Source organism: Euprymna scolopes, chromosome 39 (assembly GCF_053919585.1).
Source record: "Euprymna scolopes isolate OS-2025 chromosome 39, ASM5391958v1, whole genome shotgun sequence".
NCBI lineage: Eukaryota > Metazoa > Mollusca > Cephalopoda > Sepiida > Sepiolidae > Euprymna > Euprymna scolopes.
In genome coordinates, this window is record NC_136520.1 from 56,728,841 (window position 1) to 56,747,428 (window position 18,588).

The 18,588-nt window shown below is 34.2% G+C and overlaps 1 protein-coding gene across 2 annotated transcripts in view; it reads right to left on the reverse strand.

Annotated features, from left to right (window-relative positions):
• Positions 1-18,588, reverse strand: part of LOC145263784 (uncharacterized) — a 240,951-nt gene that overhangs the window by 66,916 nt on the left and 155,447 nt on the right. For both annotated transcript variants that reach the window (XM_080120839.1, XM_080120838.1), the window contains one exon: positions 293-349. In XM_080120839.1, coding sequence (XP_079976965.1) covers positions 293-349 — 57 coding nt within the window. The remainder of the gene's footprint in view (positions 1-292; positions 350-18,588) is intronic.

Sequence of the window (18,588 nt, forward strand, 5' to 3'; positions counted from 1 at the left end):
TTTGAGGAGTGAAGGGGAAATGGGGACAAACTCCACGGAGAGTAGGGGAGCTGGATAGTGACAATTGGTATGAAAGGTTGTCCCTACATTGACCAAGGCCTTATATGTGGGGCTGCCCCCATATATGGTCTTTGCTTGCCGTATCTGCCGAAACAGATACTACACTTTGATATTAGCCTGAAGGCCACACAGAAATTTCCAAATTACATTCGTATTGGCTATTTTTTTTAGGAGAGTGGTAAAAATACTAAGGTTCCAACGTATAAAAAAAGAAGAAAAATGGGTTTCTTACATTTTGCCCCATCTCTTTCAGATCGTTCGTATGCCATAGGATATCCAAATTCTGCACCTGTAAATCAAAGAATAGAAAAACACCTGTTAATGAAGTTCTGTCGTACAGGTTAATTTTTTTTTAGAGGCGGCGAACTTTAAAGTGACTTTATTTTCTTTAATTGATAGTATGGCAGCTGTCGGGTTATCTTGACTTCAGCTTGGCTTTGCAGTTCATGCTGAAAAGACTGACATTGGAACAGCGTTTCTAAATAATGCAAATTTATCATTTTGAAACTTTTGATGAACCAATAAATTTACGAAATAGCTATGTGAACTAACCACCTTTTTCCTGTGATTTAATCCCATTAGATTATTTTTTTAGGGATATATATATATATATATATATATATATATATATATATATATATATATATATATATATATATATGTGTGTGTGTGTGTGTGTGTACTTATGAATGTCTTTATATGTACAAAATATATTGTAGTCTACATTGCACTGTAGAGAATCTACTGCTGAGTTTGTATGGTTCCTTTTAATCACATTAGATTATTTTCTTAGGGGATACATATATATAGAGGTGTGGTTGGAGGATTACGTAACCTTCGCAAAAAAATATTTCTCTCGCAAGTCACAGCATTAGATGTCGATATCGATGAACAAACAGTTTATACAAAAATATAATAATATGCATACATATATATATATCCATATATATGTAAAATATACATATATGTACATACATGTGCGTGTATACACATATATATCTATATACATGTATATATAAATATGCATATACAGATATATATGCATATACATGTATATATAATATACAGATATATATATATACATATCTAGACCTTTTACATGTATATACATATACACATTTACATATATATATATGCATACATATAGATATAGATATATATACACATAGATATATATATACATATACGTACACATATATATACACATGGATACATAAATAAATATACATATATATGCATATATATACATATATATGCATATATATATACATATATATGCATATATATATACATATATACAACCATATATATATACATATATATATGCATACATACATATATATACATGTATATGTACATACATATATATGCATATACATACATATATATGCATAAACATACATATATATGCATAAACATACATATATATGCATAAACATACACACACACACATATATATATATATATATATATATATATATATATATATATATATATATATATATATACATATGATGAGTTAAACGTCTCTCTCTCGGTTCAAAATGTTGAGATCCAGCAACAAGCAAGAGCAAAATAGCCAGCAACAAGTTAAACTGTTGACCAGCTTAATGCGGGTACTGGTCTCCCGCTTTATGTTTTTTTTTTAAATTAGAGATTTGCTTCTCCTAGAAAGGTGTCCTTCACCATGGCTTATGGCAGCCCTCTCCACCCCAACATACATATACGTACACAGAAATACACACCGTGCTAGTTGGCCATTGACCCCGTAAAAGGGTTCATTCGCCCTTTTAAAGGTCTTGTTTTTAATCCTTCAGGGAGACTAGCAACCCTCCTCACCTAACAAGTCTGGTGTGGGGAACCAGTTTAGTCGCTGGTGACCCGACCATGAGGCAGGTAATACTGGGTTACATGATACCAGTAGCATATGACATGACCTGACATACCACATATATATATATATATATATATATATATATATATATATACATATACATATATATATATACATATACATACACATATATATATACACATGTACATATATACATATATATACACTTTATATATATACACATGTACACGGTCCTGGATATGACCTTAAACTATATCCGATGGTGAGGGCCCCAGCTTTCAGGCCTTAGGGAGTGTGGAGCCAGCCTTTAATTGTCATTGCTCCCAGGTCCACTCTGAGCCGGAGTGGTAGCACCTGTTAGGGTCCCAACTATGGGTTAGATAGAATATGACTTTAAAAAAAACAAATATATTATATTAAAAAATCGTTCTTCAAAATCACCAGATTCGGCATTAAATAACCTGAAAAGGGTTGATATGCCGTAAAACAAAACAACCAACCAACCAACCAACACATGTACACACATATATATATATACACATGTACACACACATATATATACACATGTACACATATATATACACATATACATACATATACATTTATACACACAGACACACACACACACACACACACACACACATATATATACACTAGCAAGCGACCCGGCGTTGCCCGGTCATAAAATACGTATGATTATTATATTTTAAGTCACACAGAAACTGAGACACGTGCATGAGTGCATTATTTTTTTTTTCTAAACAGTTCGCAGCCTGTACGTAAAAAAAAATAATTGAGCCGAGACAATAAGTCAAGTACGATACTTATTAGGCCAGCTTGGCACATTCTTTAAAAAGTGTTTTCAGGCCTACTTATTCTTAACATACGGAATCTTTCTCGTTAACCATTCACGAATGCACACACGTATCTAAGTTGAGAAGTGTCTTAACACACACACATTTTCACCTTTTTATGATATATAGTTATATACATATACATACATATGTATACATATGTAGACATACATACGTATACATCCGTACATATGCACACATATACATGCATGTGTATATACATACATATATATGCATACATACACATACGCACACACACACGCACACACACACACACATATATATATATAATAATTTAGGAATTTAAAATTTGTGATTTGAAAAAGTGAAACTTAAATTATAAAAATTTTATTGTATGAAAGACATCGAAAACTCATGGGTTAAAGAAATATATATTTTTTCTTTTTTTTTACACAGTGATCATCACTTATCAAGGCCCGGAAGCCACTCAGGGATAAGGGTTATTGCAAGTACATCACGGAGATTTTATGAAGTGTTTAATTAGGGGGGGGGCGGTTCATTAGGAATTTGTTAACATTAGACTTGAAGACATCCAAGTTGTAGTCCGGAGGGAAGCAGGCAGACGGAACAGAGTTCCACAGGCGTGCAGTTCTAAGAAAGAAGCTTTGCTCATGAAATCCGCGTTTTGATTTAGGCACAGATATAGAGTGGGGGAAATTTTTCACAGTGGATTCAGCTAGACGGGTGTTTTTCGTGAAAGATTGCCGAGGGGGGACCAGGGATTGGAGTTCCCCATATTTTACTATACTGCATTCTTTGTCTTGTATACAAGAAAATTTCTATATTTGAAATTTAACTTTTTCAAATCATAAATTTTAAATTCCTAAATTATGATTTATTTGCTCTATCTAGTATATTGAGCAATTTTATTTAGCTGGGATAGTCTTATATGAAATATTACATCCAATAATATTATGTAAGACCGATAACCACTGGATTTGTCCACCAGTAGATTTATTGTATTTCATTATTCTGACTTTTATATATATATATATATATATATATATATAAAGGAACAGAAAAAAAACAGAAAGAGATAGCGACTACAGCGAGGTCAACGTCTCCCTGGACAAGCCAAATAAAAAAGCAATAATTATTCAGCATACCAATGTATAATAAACACTTACAAGCCTCCACCCCATTGGAAAAACTTGAAAGTAACTACGAAAATCGCCATTTTTACACATTTGAAAATAATTTCTGACGAGGACGCATCACAGACCGTCTGAAATGCGCGTAAACGATTTCAATGACTTCAAAACATTATTACAATGATCCAAACATAATTCTCAATGAAAAACCAAGACACGGAATAATAAAATAATGTTAAAAAATACACATTGTTGGTGACTACTCCCTTATTTTTACAGTCAACGGAGAAAAAGTGTTTTGATGTGATTTTTTTAATATAATAAACTAGTTATAACCAACGTTTCAGTTCATTCGGACAAAACACTAAGAAACATGGCCTAATTAGAGTTGGGGCCCGTTTTGTGGGTCACCCTGTATATATATATATATATATATATATATATATATATATATATATATATATATTTGAGTGGAAGACAAAGATGGAGAATATGTGTGCGTATGTATTCCTTGCTATGAGGAATTTTATTTTTAGTCAATTTTCTGAATAAGTTCGTTAGGTCAGGCAAACGTGAATAGTTCAAAATTTACCCTTCGATCCACTTACTGATCTGACCAGCTCCGCCATTTTTCACGGAGAAGCTCAAGCGCATGCGTAATGTGCCGATCGTAAACAGGAAGTTATTGACCGTAATTGAAACGGTCAGCGAGTAGAGAGGAAAAAAAAATCAGGAAGGAGCGGGTTGATTGAAAACAACGTCGTCGTTGTTGTTGTTGTTGATGATGATGATGACGACGAACGACGACGACGACGACGACGACGGTGACAAAAACTTGAATTAATAATATAGATCGGCAAAATGAATCCATCAGTATGAACTTCAGATATTTTTTTTTTTTTTACCTCTGCAGGCCTGTTATATATGTACAGCATAACCACGTTGACACACCGGTACCCGTTAGATCACCGAAGTTAAGCAACGTTGAGCCTGGTCACTACTAAATGGGTAACTATTTGGGAATTCCAGGTGTTGAATGTGCTCTCCGCTTATCCCGGCATTGTTTCTAGTCTCTAGTACTTCTTCTTGCCACTGGACTCAAGCAATACCGATTGAGGAAAGGTTTGGCTGTAGATTGTGCAACTGTTGCTTCACAATTTTACGTGCAGCTATCATTAAAGTGGTATCCATTCTCTTTAGAGATTGAACGTAGTCATTTTTCTTTTTTGCTTTATAAATCTTAATCTAGTATTAAAACTCACTAACTGAGAAGGCTAATCCGTTGATTTTTCTGTAAAGATCGTATTAATGTTAGTGTTATTATTATTATTATTATTATTATTATTATTATTATTGTTATTATTATTATGGCTGAAGAACCCGCACCTCCTGCCACAAAAATTTCACACGCAGGCCCCCCCCTCTGTGGGTATCCATAGTTTATCACAGACTGAAGGAGCCCTTGTTGCTATATATACAGTGATGATCATATTTATTGGCACGGTAAAATAAAAGTTAAATTTTGTCTAATAAATTCTAAAAAAGGGATTAAATTAAAGAAAATAACAAAGTATATTATGTATTTTTAACTGGCCTTTCCGATGCAGCAATCGGGTTTTAGAAAAAATAAATAACAAAGGAACAACAAACATAATTGCAAAAAACCCTTGTTCAAAATTATTGGCACGGCTTTGTTTTTCTTTTAGTATCAGTATAATATCAATCAATTTCCGGTTTACGTGCTTTCTGAACTTTTTTATAGCCATATTATGCTTGTTTAACGCTAATTCAGTGAATAATTTTTTTCAGATAATTTTTAGATAGCGATTTATTTAAACTATTATAAGTGACTAAATTATAATTTTCAATCGCCATGGTTAAAACTAAGGAACACAGCGAAGACGTCAGGAAGCTTGTTGTAGCATGCCATACCAATGGGAAGGGCTATGATAAGATTTCAAAGAAGCTAAACCTTCCCAAATCCACTGTTAGAGCCATAATAAACAAGTTCAAATCGCAAAGCCACGTTATGAGTTTAGAGGGTAGAGGGAGAAAAAGGATTCTTTCCCCAACAGATGAACGGAAAATTGTTCGACAAGTAAAACAAAACCCAAGGATCTCTGTTGGGGAGATTGTTGATGAACAGAGCACCTCTGGAGTGAATGTATCTCGACATACAGTTGGTAGAGTTTTGAAGAGAGCTGGTTTAAAAGCATGTCGTCCGAGAAAGACTCCCTTATTGAAGCCTATGCACCTGAAAGCAAGGCTAGCCTTTGCAAAACGTCATATTGATAAAGATGTTGCATTCTGGAAACGTGTTCTATGGACTGACGAAACGAAAATAGAGTTATTTGGCCATAATAAAGTGTCTTATATTTACAGAAAATCTGGCGAAGCTTTCCTGCCTAAGAACACCATACCCACAGTGAAGCACGGTGGAGGCAGTTTGATGTTTTGGGGATCCTTTGCTGCCTCTGGATCAGGGCGACTTGTTAAGGTCACAGGTAGCATGAAAAAGGAAGATTATGTTAAAATATTGGATGAAAACCTGAAAGACTCTGCTAAAGAGCTCTCACTTGGTCGTCGTTGGTGGTTCATGCAAGATAATGACCCAAAGCATTCGGCTAAACTGACTAAGAAATGGCTTGAGGACAATCATATTAATGTTTTGGAGTGGCCATCACAAAGCCCAGACCTTAATCCAATTGAAAATTTATGCAGAACATTAAAATTGAGCGTAATGCAAAGGAAGCCTAAGAATCTTATTCAATTGGAGGATTATTGTCAGGAAGAGTGGGCTAAAATTACTACTGAAGAGTGCAACAACTTGGTTGTAAACTATGAAAAGCGACTGAGGAAGGTAATCAAGGCCAAAGGCTATACAATTGATTATTAAATAAATCGTGCCAATAATTTTGAACAAGGGTTTTTTGCAATTATGTTTGTTGTTCCTTTGTTATTTATTTTTTCTAAAATCCGATTGCTGCATCGGAAAGGCCAGTTAAAAATACATAATATACTTTGTTATTTTCTTTAATTTAATCCCTTTTTTAGAATTTATTAGACAAAATTTAACTTTTATTTTACCGTGCCAATAAATATGATCATCACTGTATATATATATATATATATATATATATATATATATATATATATATATATATATATATATATATATATATATATATATATGTATATATATGTATATATATATATACATACATATATTACAGTTTTATAGAAAAATATTTAATTTTATTCAGAAAAATATAATTTTTTAAAACGAAAATTTATTATTTGAACATTTAATTAGGAACACAGGAAAAAATGCTTAAAAATTTACCGTTTATCATATATTTTATATCTCATCTCAGTATCTTTTTTATTTTTACTTTTATTTTAGTTTATTTGTATTTTAATTCCACCATTAAAATAACCGAATTGAAAATTTTCAACTATCTTGACTTTTATCAAAAAATATTACGGAGGTTTATGAATGCATAACAGAGAACGTCATTCAGTGGATATTTCAGACAGGGATTACACCAACTTCAAAATGAGGCGGAATGAATCTTGGACCATCCATTTACAAAGGATCATTTAATCTGTTGCCAAGACCGCTTGAAAAATGGTGGGATCCTTCTATCGATCCAGTAGATATCTCACTGTTGATGCATTTCTCTATCTATATAAGAGCCAGGTACGTCCAAGGATGGAGTACTGTTGCCACATCTGGGCAAGAGCTGCTAGAAAGGACTTGTCATGCCTTGATAGAGTTCAAACCAGACTCCGTGGCCTCGTAGATGTGCTTTTCTCTTCTCTGCAACCTCTATCTCACAGAAGAGATGTTGCAAGTTTGTCTCTGCTTTATCGTTATTTTCATGGAAAGTGCTCGACGGAGCTTCAATCTATGTTCCCCATTCGCCAAACTTTCACAATCACTATCAATAATTCCCCCCACTCTTTATCTGTGCCTAAAGGTAAACGTAGATTCCATGAACAAAGTTTCTATCTTAGAACTGCACGCCTGTGGAACTGTCTTCCGTTTTCCAGCTTTCCAGCTGAATGCAATCTGATTTTCTTCAAGCCAGCGTCAACAAGTTCTTGATAAGCCGTTTCCATTACTCACAATTACTACTGTACATTCTTAACCCTTATCATCGAGTGGTTTTTGGGCCTTGATAAGTGGTGATGTTTAAGTAAAAAAACAAAACAAAAAAAAAACTAAGGACCAAGAATGCTTTATCATAAAAAATTGGAATTTATCTTTAATGTGGACTTCTTTAACTAACTTGGATTCTAACCACATCAAGGATTACAACTATAATTGAATACCATCATTTTATATACTTTCATTGTTTCAACCTTTATATTCTTCATCTATGTCTCGTAAAAAGGATTTAACCTTTAATGCATTTTTCTTTGTATTTGCTGAATAGCAAAATTATTTCAAATCAGATCTAATATTTTGCTAATGACTTGTCCTCTGAGTAGATGAGCCTACATCGAAAATCCATGGGTTAAGGCAAATACCCTGTATTGTCTTCTTTGCTCAAATAATACCGTTTCGTTTTGAAAATTATATTTTTCTGAATAAAATTTAATTTTTTTTTAACTATAAAAGTAATTTGCTCAATCAAGTGTATTGATTTTTGGCTAGGATTGTCTTACATAAAATATTACCTCCTAAAAATACTTTGTAAGACTTGATACCACAGGATTCAATAATCTGTGTTCCGATTCGCCTAAGAATTCTCTCTCTCTCTCTCTCACACACGCGCACACACACACACACACATATATATATATATATATATATGTGTGTGTGTGTGTGTTGTCATCCACGTACATTACTGTTTCGTTGTATCACAACTAATCAGTGCGGCTAGATTAGCAACTTCCAGGATTGAAACTCGACCACACATTCGACAGTCAGCGCTTCTCACCGTTACGCTATTCGACTGCTGCTGGGGTGTGGAAGCGAAATGAAAATATTTAAACAATGACAAAAGGCCTGATTCCAACTTGCAAGATGTTGTCCATCTTACCGTTTATTCCTGTAAGCATATTAAAATGTTCAATTCTTGACAGCACCTGTTTCGTAGCGCAGAATCATTCATGCAATTATTTTTTAATTTATTTCGCTTTTACTAATCAGAAGAATAGGAACTCATCAACTTTAAAAGAAAATAAAGGAACATAGGCATGACTACAAAAAACCCTAAGCAATATCAAAAATACCTTCAGCGACTTCATCGCCACAAGTACGCAAGATTTTTTTTAAGTTTCTGTCATAAATACACTTGCTTTGCGACGGCAAAAGTGTGTTAATAGTGCTTATTTTGATCAATAAATTTTTAGTTGAGCCGTGATATGTTAATCTGAATTTAAGTTAAAAACTGAAAGGACTTTCTTGTCAACTTAATATATATATATATATATATATATATATATATATATATATATATATATATATATATATATATATATATATACGTTTTATTTTTTATTACCGTTTTATCTGTTCAGTTACATATGTTTCGGTTGCCGGACCATATTTACGATCCAGCAGCCTCGTCAGACCTTACAGAAATGGCTATTATTATTTGGTCCGGCAACCGAAGCATATGTAACTGAACAGATAAAACGGTAATAAAAAATAAAACGCATATTTGCTCTGCAATAGTATTGAGCACTCTCTTCGGGTTTTACTAATTACCATTTTTGCCAAATATATATATATATATATATATATATATATATATATATATATATTCAGGCAAACATTATTAAAAACAACAGAGATACCTTGCTTAATGATTCTTTTTTTTTTTTTTTTCATTTTTTTCGATCTTTCGTAAGATTTTTTTAACTTCAAGATGGAAGGTATTTACAAATGTCCCATGGTTCACACGAGCGCTTTCGATTCTTTCTTGAATCATCATCAGGTGGAGATAAAATATTAAAAATAGAAGTGAAATATATAGTTACGAATGATAAAAAGACTCAATGAAAAGTCGATTAAAATATACATTGACGAGTGATAAAAAACTCGATTAAAAATTAGGATGATAAAAGGCAATGTTAGTAAAACCAGTCGTATACTGGTTATGCTAAACATTTCAGCACATTATTGCTACTTTCAAAATTAATGCTATTTATAGATGGATGATGGGTTTTTATATATAGTGCTTAAAGTATTTTTAATTTTTTACAATTACTTTCTCGTTGCAAAATCCTTGTGTTGTCAACATATATATGTATGTGTGTGTGTGTGTGTGTGTGTGTGTGTGTGTGTGTTTATTTTTAAAAACAGAAATCTACGGACACGTGTGTTGCGGAGCCCTACTCCTCTTCACATACACACACACACACACACACACACACACACACACACACACATATATATATATGTGCATGTGTGTGTGTTTGTGTGTGTATGTGAAGAGGAGTAGGGCTCCGCAACACACGTGTCCGTAGATTTCTGTTTTTAAAAATAAACACACACACACACACACACACACACACACACATACATATATATGTTGACAACACAAGGATTTTGCAACGAGAAAGTAATTGTAAAAAATTAAAAATACTTTAAGCACTATATATATATACTATTGTGTTTGTGTGTTTGTGTATAAAATGTGTGTGTTTACTTCTATACGTAATTACTGTGCGCACCGTTCGAATCTATATAGATGTAATTATCGATTAATCAATTAAATTTTCGTTGTCGTTTTTTACCCGATAGGACCTCCAAAAACACGACTGATAGAAGCAATTCGAAAGAAAATAAAACACAACATTGATCTCGTTAGAGACAGGGTAGGAGATTGGTGACTGATCAACGATGATCGAGCGATGACCGCTCTTTGTCGACAGGCTGATAGTCACGCGTGCTTCTCTACTCGACTGGAATGAGATGGAAAGACACTGTGACTGTGGGGCAAGGTTTCTGGTTAGGGTAAAAGCTATTATATTATATTTCTAACCTTTTTATTAGCGTTATTATTTTTCCCTCTCATTATTTGACCACGCCATACATTGCTACCGATGAAGTGAATCAATTTGTCTGTCTCTACGAAATGCCTTCAATAAATTTCCAGACTTCTTTGGTACAGGCATTTAAAATTATCGTAGACTCTTGAAAATTCAGTATTTTATTGCTATACATCTTACGAAATGACTGACCAGTTTTTATGATTTCCGGTCCAAATGAACAACAACAGCAGAGATTGGAATACTCGCTACTAAAGCCTGATTGTCACAGCTGGTGAATTTCAAAAATGTAATCTGGACGTGAGGACACGTCAGAAGAACGATATGCAATGAAATTTTGTTTAAAACTTGAAAAAAAAAAATAGCATTGGAACATATAGAATGTTTCAGACTGCTTTCGAACCATCTTGCATGAATCGAGCATCAATTTTTGAGTGGTATAAGAGATTCAAGAAAAACGGGGAGTCTGCGAGGGATGATGAGAGGTTTGGGAAGAGCAAGAATGTCATAACACTAAAGTTCATTGACCAGTGGGGGGGGGATTCCAACCTCCGAAGTTTGGGTTTGCATTACTGTACACATAGATTCGAAAAAGTTGTCAAAAAACAAATATATAACAAATAAATGTTATCAAAGGCAAGATAAGTTACTTTTCTACCAAACTGGGTATATTTTTTTGTGTTTTTATTTAATGTAACATGTTTATTCAGCTCGAAAAACATGCAGTGTTTACCGATGTATTGGAAAATTCAAAATGGCGCCCGACTGTCTCTTTAACACGGTAAGTTTGGGAAAAGGTATTATAAATAATAAACTAGACAAAATACTATTAAAAACCAACCGAATATATGTCAACTTATGTCACGGTAACATATATTGAGCGAATTTCTAACAGTATTTTGTCTAGTTTATTATTTATAATACCTTTTCCCAAACTTACCCTCTCCGAGAGAGAGTCGGGCGCCATTTTGAATCTTCCAATACATGGGTAAACACTGCATGTTTTTCGAGCGGAATAAACATGTTACACTGAATAAAAACACAAAAAATATAGCCAGTTAGGTAGAAAAGTAAGTTATATTGCCTTTGATAACATTTATTTGTTATATATTTGTTTTTTGACAACTTTTTCGAATCTATGTGTACAGTAATACAAACCCAGAATTTCATAGATAAGGATCGTAGTATGTGTCAATAGAGATAATAAGTGCACAGTTTGATGTCAGTGTGGGAACTGTACATACAATTATCCTCGATGAACTGAAGGTGCGGAAGATTTGTGTATATGCACTAGTCCATAACCCCATCCTTGCCACATACTGTTTGACCATGATAGGCATAATAACATTTCCTCACCCTCCCTATAGTTCAGACTTTCCTCCCCATGACTTTTAGTTATTTCTTAAGCTCAAGTAAAACCTTAGAGGTGTCGTTATCAGACAATTATGGAGATAAAAGAGATTGTGACAAGAGTTATTGACACGCTAACACATCAGGACTTCCATCGGGCGTTTCATAAGTTGTTGGAACGGTACGACAAGTGCACTGCAGCCAGAGGAGATTACTTTGAAGGGGACTAGAGATTCATGTGTATACTATTAATAAAAGTACCCATACCAGAAAGTCTGGAAACTTATGAAAGCATCTCGTATGCTTGTTGGCAACATCGCATAAGACTTTCTCATATTGAGTGTTATTTTCACAACGTTTCAGCCGACATAGCCTACTACCATTTTGTGTATCTTGTCTAACTGCACTGAATTTCGAACGGATCTCTTTGTTTAATCCACGGAAGACCATGACCTCGTCTCGTCAACCATGACCGCATAAAATCTTCAGAAAAATGTTGCTTCGAACTGGATTCAACCTAGTACGTTATCTGTTATGCCACGGGTCCTTGCAGATAATTCTACTAGGAATTCTGTAACCTTTAATTCCAGAATTCACTGAATTTTGAAATAAATACAATTGCGAATTACTGAAGACTTCCACTCGGTCATGGCTGACCAAAAGAAGGCAAAAATTATTATATATGCAATAAACAGATGTTACCATAGCTATATATCTTTAAAAAAAGATATGTAATCCCGGCTTATATCTGATCTCCTCATAGTCTTAATAGACGTATAAAAATCATTGGACAGATCTGCCTAATCGGTTTTAACGTGGACGTATCTTAGTGAGAAGGATGTATCTTTAACACCGCTCTCACGACTAATAAAGATGTTGGAAATAGTCCAGATCTGAATTCAGATCTGAAAATGGTTTACGACTATTATCAGCGTGGTAAAATAGTTGCCGTTGTCGTTGTGATACAAGAGGAATCAATTTCTCTTTCTCATATATATATATATATATATATATATATATATATATATATATATATATATATATATAATATATATATATATATGTGTATAAAATATATATATATGTATAAAATATATATATATATATATATATATATATATATATATATATATATATATTCAGAAAGTGTGAAAGAAAATATATATAATTATTTTCCACAGCCGAACGAATGTCGCAGCCCACAAGAGCCAAGAAAGTCAACAAACCGGATGTCCAAGACTCGAGTTTCGCCCCCATTTGGGCTCATCAGTTAGACATATCCGTGCTCAGGATTTGAAACCCGAACCTCTTGCACTCTACCAACTGAGCAAAGACGCCACACACACAAGAATGTCTATTAACTTACACAGATCAAGCAAACCACGGCACAGATCCGACAGTGGAAAGAACCTGCCTCATATCGAACAGGGAACAAGGTATCAAATCAGCTTTACCCAAGCCGACGTCTCACCAGTAAGAATTATATATATATATATATATATATATATTATTATAATGATTAAATACGTATATACACCAGTGTTTCATCTTTTTGGGAATCTCCAGTGCAGGGTGTCACGATTAACATCAGCCGATATACTCGAACTCGGCAACACAAGCAATCTCTGGCTCGATTATCAAAGACCGTATCTAATCGGCTACCATTAACCGCGAGAAATAACATTTAATTTAAACATCTTATTTTAAAATGTTTTTAACGTCAGTCACAGTGATCTAATCGTTATATGATGATCTCTCTCTCTCTCTCTCTATATATATATATATATATATATATATATATATATATATATATATACTAGCATTTCAGCCCGGCGTTGTTCGGGTGTTTGGAGGTGTATACTGAGCAAAAAAAAAAAAAAAAAAAAAGCGGTAATTTTTTTTAACTTTGACCCCTATTATGGCCCCTTAACATTTATTTTTGGGGCTCAAATCAAGTTATTAAGTTCCATGTCTAAGGAACCTATATAAAAAAATTCTAGTGTTTATATCCAAAACTGTCGGAGGATTACAAATATTTTCCCAAACCTCAGTACCCTGTATATCAAATTTCGAGTCTGTAGACTTAAAATTGACAAAGTTATTGCGTAGAGAAATGTACACAGACACACAGACACGTTCACTTATATATATATATACTAGCAGAGGTGCCCGGCGTTGCTCGGGTGTTTGGAGGTGTATGCTGTGCAAAAAAACAAAAAATAGTTAATTTTTTAAAACTTTGACCCCTATTATGACCCCTTAAAATTTATAGTTTCGGGCTCAAATCACTTTATTAAGTTAGATCCATGTTCAAGGAACCTATATCTAAAATTTCAAGTGTCTAGATCCAAAATTGTCGGAGGAGTTTGGTAGAGTTCTTAAAGGTCAAATCGTTGAAATTTGACCCCTTAACAGCCAAATTTCTGGCTGACACCCGTCACATCGATTTTCCCAAATCTCAGTACCCGGTATTTCAAATTTCGAGTCTATAGACCAAAAATTGACAGAGTTATTGCGTAGGGAAATGTACACAGACAGACAGACACACAGACGGACAGACAGACAGACACATTCACTTTTATAGATATATAGATATATATAAATTGTGAATTAATTACTGAAGACTTCTACTCGGTCATGGCTGACCAAAAGAAGGCAAAACTTATTATATATGCAATAAACAGATGTTACCATAGCTATACATCTTTAAAAAAAAAGATCTGTAATCTCGGCTTCTATCTGATCTCCTTATAATCTTAATAGACGTATAAAAATCACTATACAGATCTGCCTAATCGGTTTTAACGTGGACGTATCTTAGTGAGAAGGATGTATCTTTAACACCGCTCTCACGACTAATAAAGATGTTGGATATATATATATATATATATATATATATATATATATATATATATATATATATATATATATTTTAGCGGAAATATTGGAAGTTTAGGGGTTATCGGAATCGTAAAAATGCGTGCCTATTTTTGATGCCAAAAACGATTCCTTTCTTTTTTCATTTGATTTGGTTTAAAACAAAATCTACCACCGCTGGTAGTTATGATCATGTGATAAATATTTATTTTAAACCACTAGTAAAGCGAAAAACTACAGCTCACCCCCACAAGTTTGTTTCGACGTTTTAGAAAATGCATGCACAATTAACATGTATTTTTACAATAATCATAAACAAACAAAAAATTCACAGTTTAATATTTAGAGATTTATAAAAAATCAGAATCGGAATTAGTAATTGTATCGGGATTGGGAATTTAATAAGGAATCAATAATTATATCGGAATTGGGGTTCTACCACCATTTTGCTTTATTTTTTTTACATGGAAGTTATCACTTATCAAGGCCCGGAAGCCACTCGGGGATAAGGGTTATTGCGTGTACAGTAATCAATAGGATAGTATCGTAGTAATCGGTAGTATTGGAGATTTGATAAAGTGTTTTACTTAAGGGGGCGGTTTGTCAGGAATTTGTTTATGTTGGACTTGAAAGCATCCAAGTTGTAGTCAGGTGGGAAACAGGCAGACGGAAGAAAGTTCCATTGGCGTGCACTTCTAAGAAAGAAGCTTTGTTCATGAAATCTACGTTTTAATTTAGGCACAGATAAAGAGTGGGGGAAATTATTGACAGTGGTTTCAACTAGACGGATGTTTATCGTGAAAGATTGGCGAGGGGGAACCAGGGATTGGAGTTCAGACGAGCACTTGCCATGGAAGTAACAGGCTCGTAACGTCTCTTTTTTTGGGAAAGAGGTTGCAGGGAAGACAAAAGGGTATGCCCCACTAAGCCACAAAGTCTATTTTGTACTCTGTCAAGGCAGGATAGGCTGTTTTTAGGAGCTCCTGCACAGCAGTACTCCATCCTTAAACGTACTTGGCTTTTATATAGATAGAGAATTGCATCAACAGTGAGGTATCCTCTGGAGCGGTAGAAGGATCCTACCATTTTTCCAGCGACCTTGGCAACAGACTTGATGTACGTGTTCCATTTCAGATCAGGAGTAAAGGTCAGTCCCAGAAGCTTGTCAAAACATGGAGACTCCCCTAGACGAGAGCCATTTCAATTGATGCCAGATGGGGATCAGAGGGTTGATGATGTAAATATAGGAGCTTGGTTTTAGATGTATTAAAAGTAACCAGCCACCTCTTCCCCCACTGTACCGTGCACTCAAGATCAGAGGAGAGAGAATCAGAGAGAATTTTTTTTTATTCATAAGTCTTTGTCTAAGATATAAAGAGACGTCGTGGCCATTTTTTTTTATTATTCTTTGCATGTGGATCTTAACACGACGTTTTTTTTTTGTTGTTTTTTTTTAACTAACTAAACATTTTACGTTAAACCAAAATCATTCAAAACTTGTCAAGTTAGGTAGAAAAGTAAATTATCTTGTCTTTGATAACATTTATTTGTTATATATTTGTTTTTTGAAAACTGTTTCGTACCTCTGTGGATTGTAAAACAACCCCCGATTTTTTTTTTACAAGGCTTATCAAGGCCACTCGAGGACAAGGGTTTATGAATGTACTGTAATCATCGGGACAACGGCGTCGTAATCGTTAGTAGTGGAATTTAGTATAATTTCATTATTTAAAGGATACAGCACAGTAAGAACTTGTTTACATTAGACTTGAAGATATTGTAGCTGAAAAGCAGGCCAGCGTTTCTAGGAAATAAGCGTTATTCATGAAGTCTGCATTTAGATTTCAGCACAGAGAGAAAATGGGTGAAAGTTGTGATAATAGTGGCAGCTAATCAAGTGCATATTTTGAAAATTTGGCAGCGGAGCGGGCATCGAGTGAAGCTCAGACGATCATTTTCCATAAAAATAATACAGTTTACAGGCTCCTTCAGTCTTTGACAGACTATGAATACCCACAAAGAGGTACCTGTGCGTGAAATTTTTTGTGGCAGGAGGTGCGCAATCTTCACCCACATCTCTACTGAGTCGACATTGTTTAAATACCAGTGGCAAGTATGTACAGGACGACTGAAAACTCACCCAATATATGTCAGCTTATGTCACGGTAACATACATTGAGCGAGTTTCTAACAGTATTTTGTATAGTTTTTTTTATTTTTAACTCATTTTTTCAAACTTACCGTGTTAAACAGAGAGTCCTGTGCCATTAAAAAATTTTCAATACATCGGTAAACACTGTATGTTTTTCGAGCCGAATAAACCTCTTACATTAAATAAAAACACTAAAAAACGATCCAGTTAGGTAGAAAATTAACTTATCTTGCCTTTGCTGGTATTTATTTGTTATATATTTGTTTTTTGACAACTTTTTCGAATCTATGTGTGCTTCAGATCAAGAATGAAGGCCAGGCTCAGATAAGAAATATACAGAATGAAAGAAATAGTAAAACTTGGAAATTAGTAATTCAGTGAATAAAATTAAATATATTTTCAAACATTGCCAATATCTCATTATGAAAGTGTGTGAGAAATTATAGCAGTAACAGCGAAGTTATCATTGGTTAATAATTTGTCACGCCACTCGGAAGAAATTGGGCGCGAAATTTGTGTCTGTTTGTTTTTCAGGAGACGGTTTTCGACAAGACAGCGAACGGAGGAGAAGTCACCCTTCCCGCCGCACCATATGGCAGCCTTTGCCTCAAGATATTCCCCACGAGGGGATTTTAAAAACCCTAAAAAATGGGTTTAATTAATTTTCGGACTTGTTTGTCCAACAAGGCATGAGTGAACCGTTATGATGAAAAATCTAAGTTAAACGTGTTTCAGCGTGCCGATGTTAACGAATCATTCTTAGACGAAAAGTCTAAGTTAAACATTTCTCAAGTGTTGCAAAATCTTCGACATGACTCGAACTAACCTCGCCGGCCCTACGTTAGTACTCTACCGCCTCATGTTTTATAACTGAACCAGTATCTTTCGCTATAAAATATCAAAAGTTTGCAGACCAAGTGGATTATAACTGGAAAGCGTTGGCGCGTGTGTGCGTTCTCTGTGTGCCTATGTTTATAACCGTTCATGTTTATATGTGTCTTTGTTAGCGCTTGATTATTTATCAATATTTTTTAATGCCACCTTTGTTATAAGTGCCTCTTAATGTACTATACACATGTACACATACCCTAGAAATAAAACTCGTAAAATTGTCTTTTGAAAACATCGCCCCCCCCCCACAAGCTAGCTGTGACTATAATTGTTTTTGACGCCATGAAGTAGTGCTTAGTGCCCATAAAACGGTAAACAGATTAGTTATAATTGTATTTCATACCAGGCATACTTTAGATATTGCGAGAATGTCTCTCTTTGCTTACTGGCATACGAAGCTAAAAGCAAAATGAAGTTAACGTAGACCGCAGA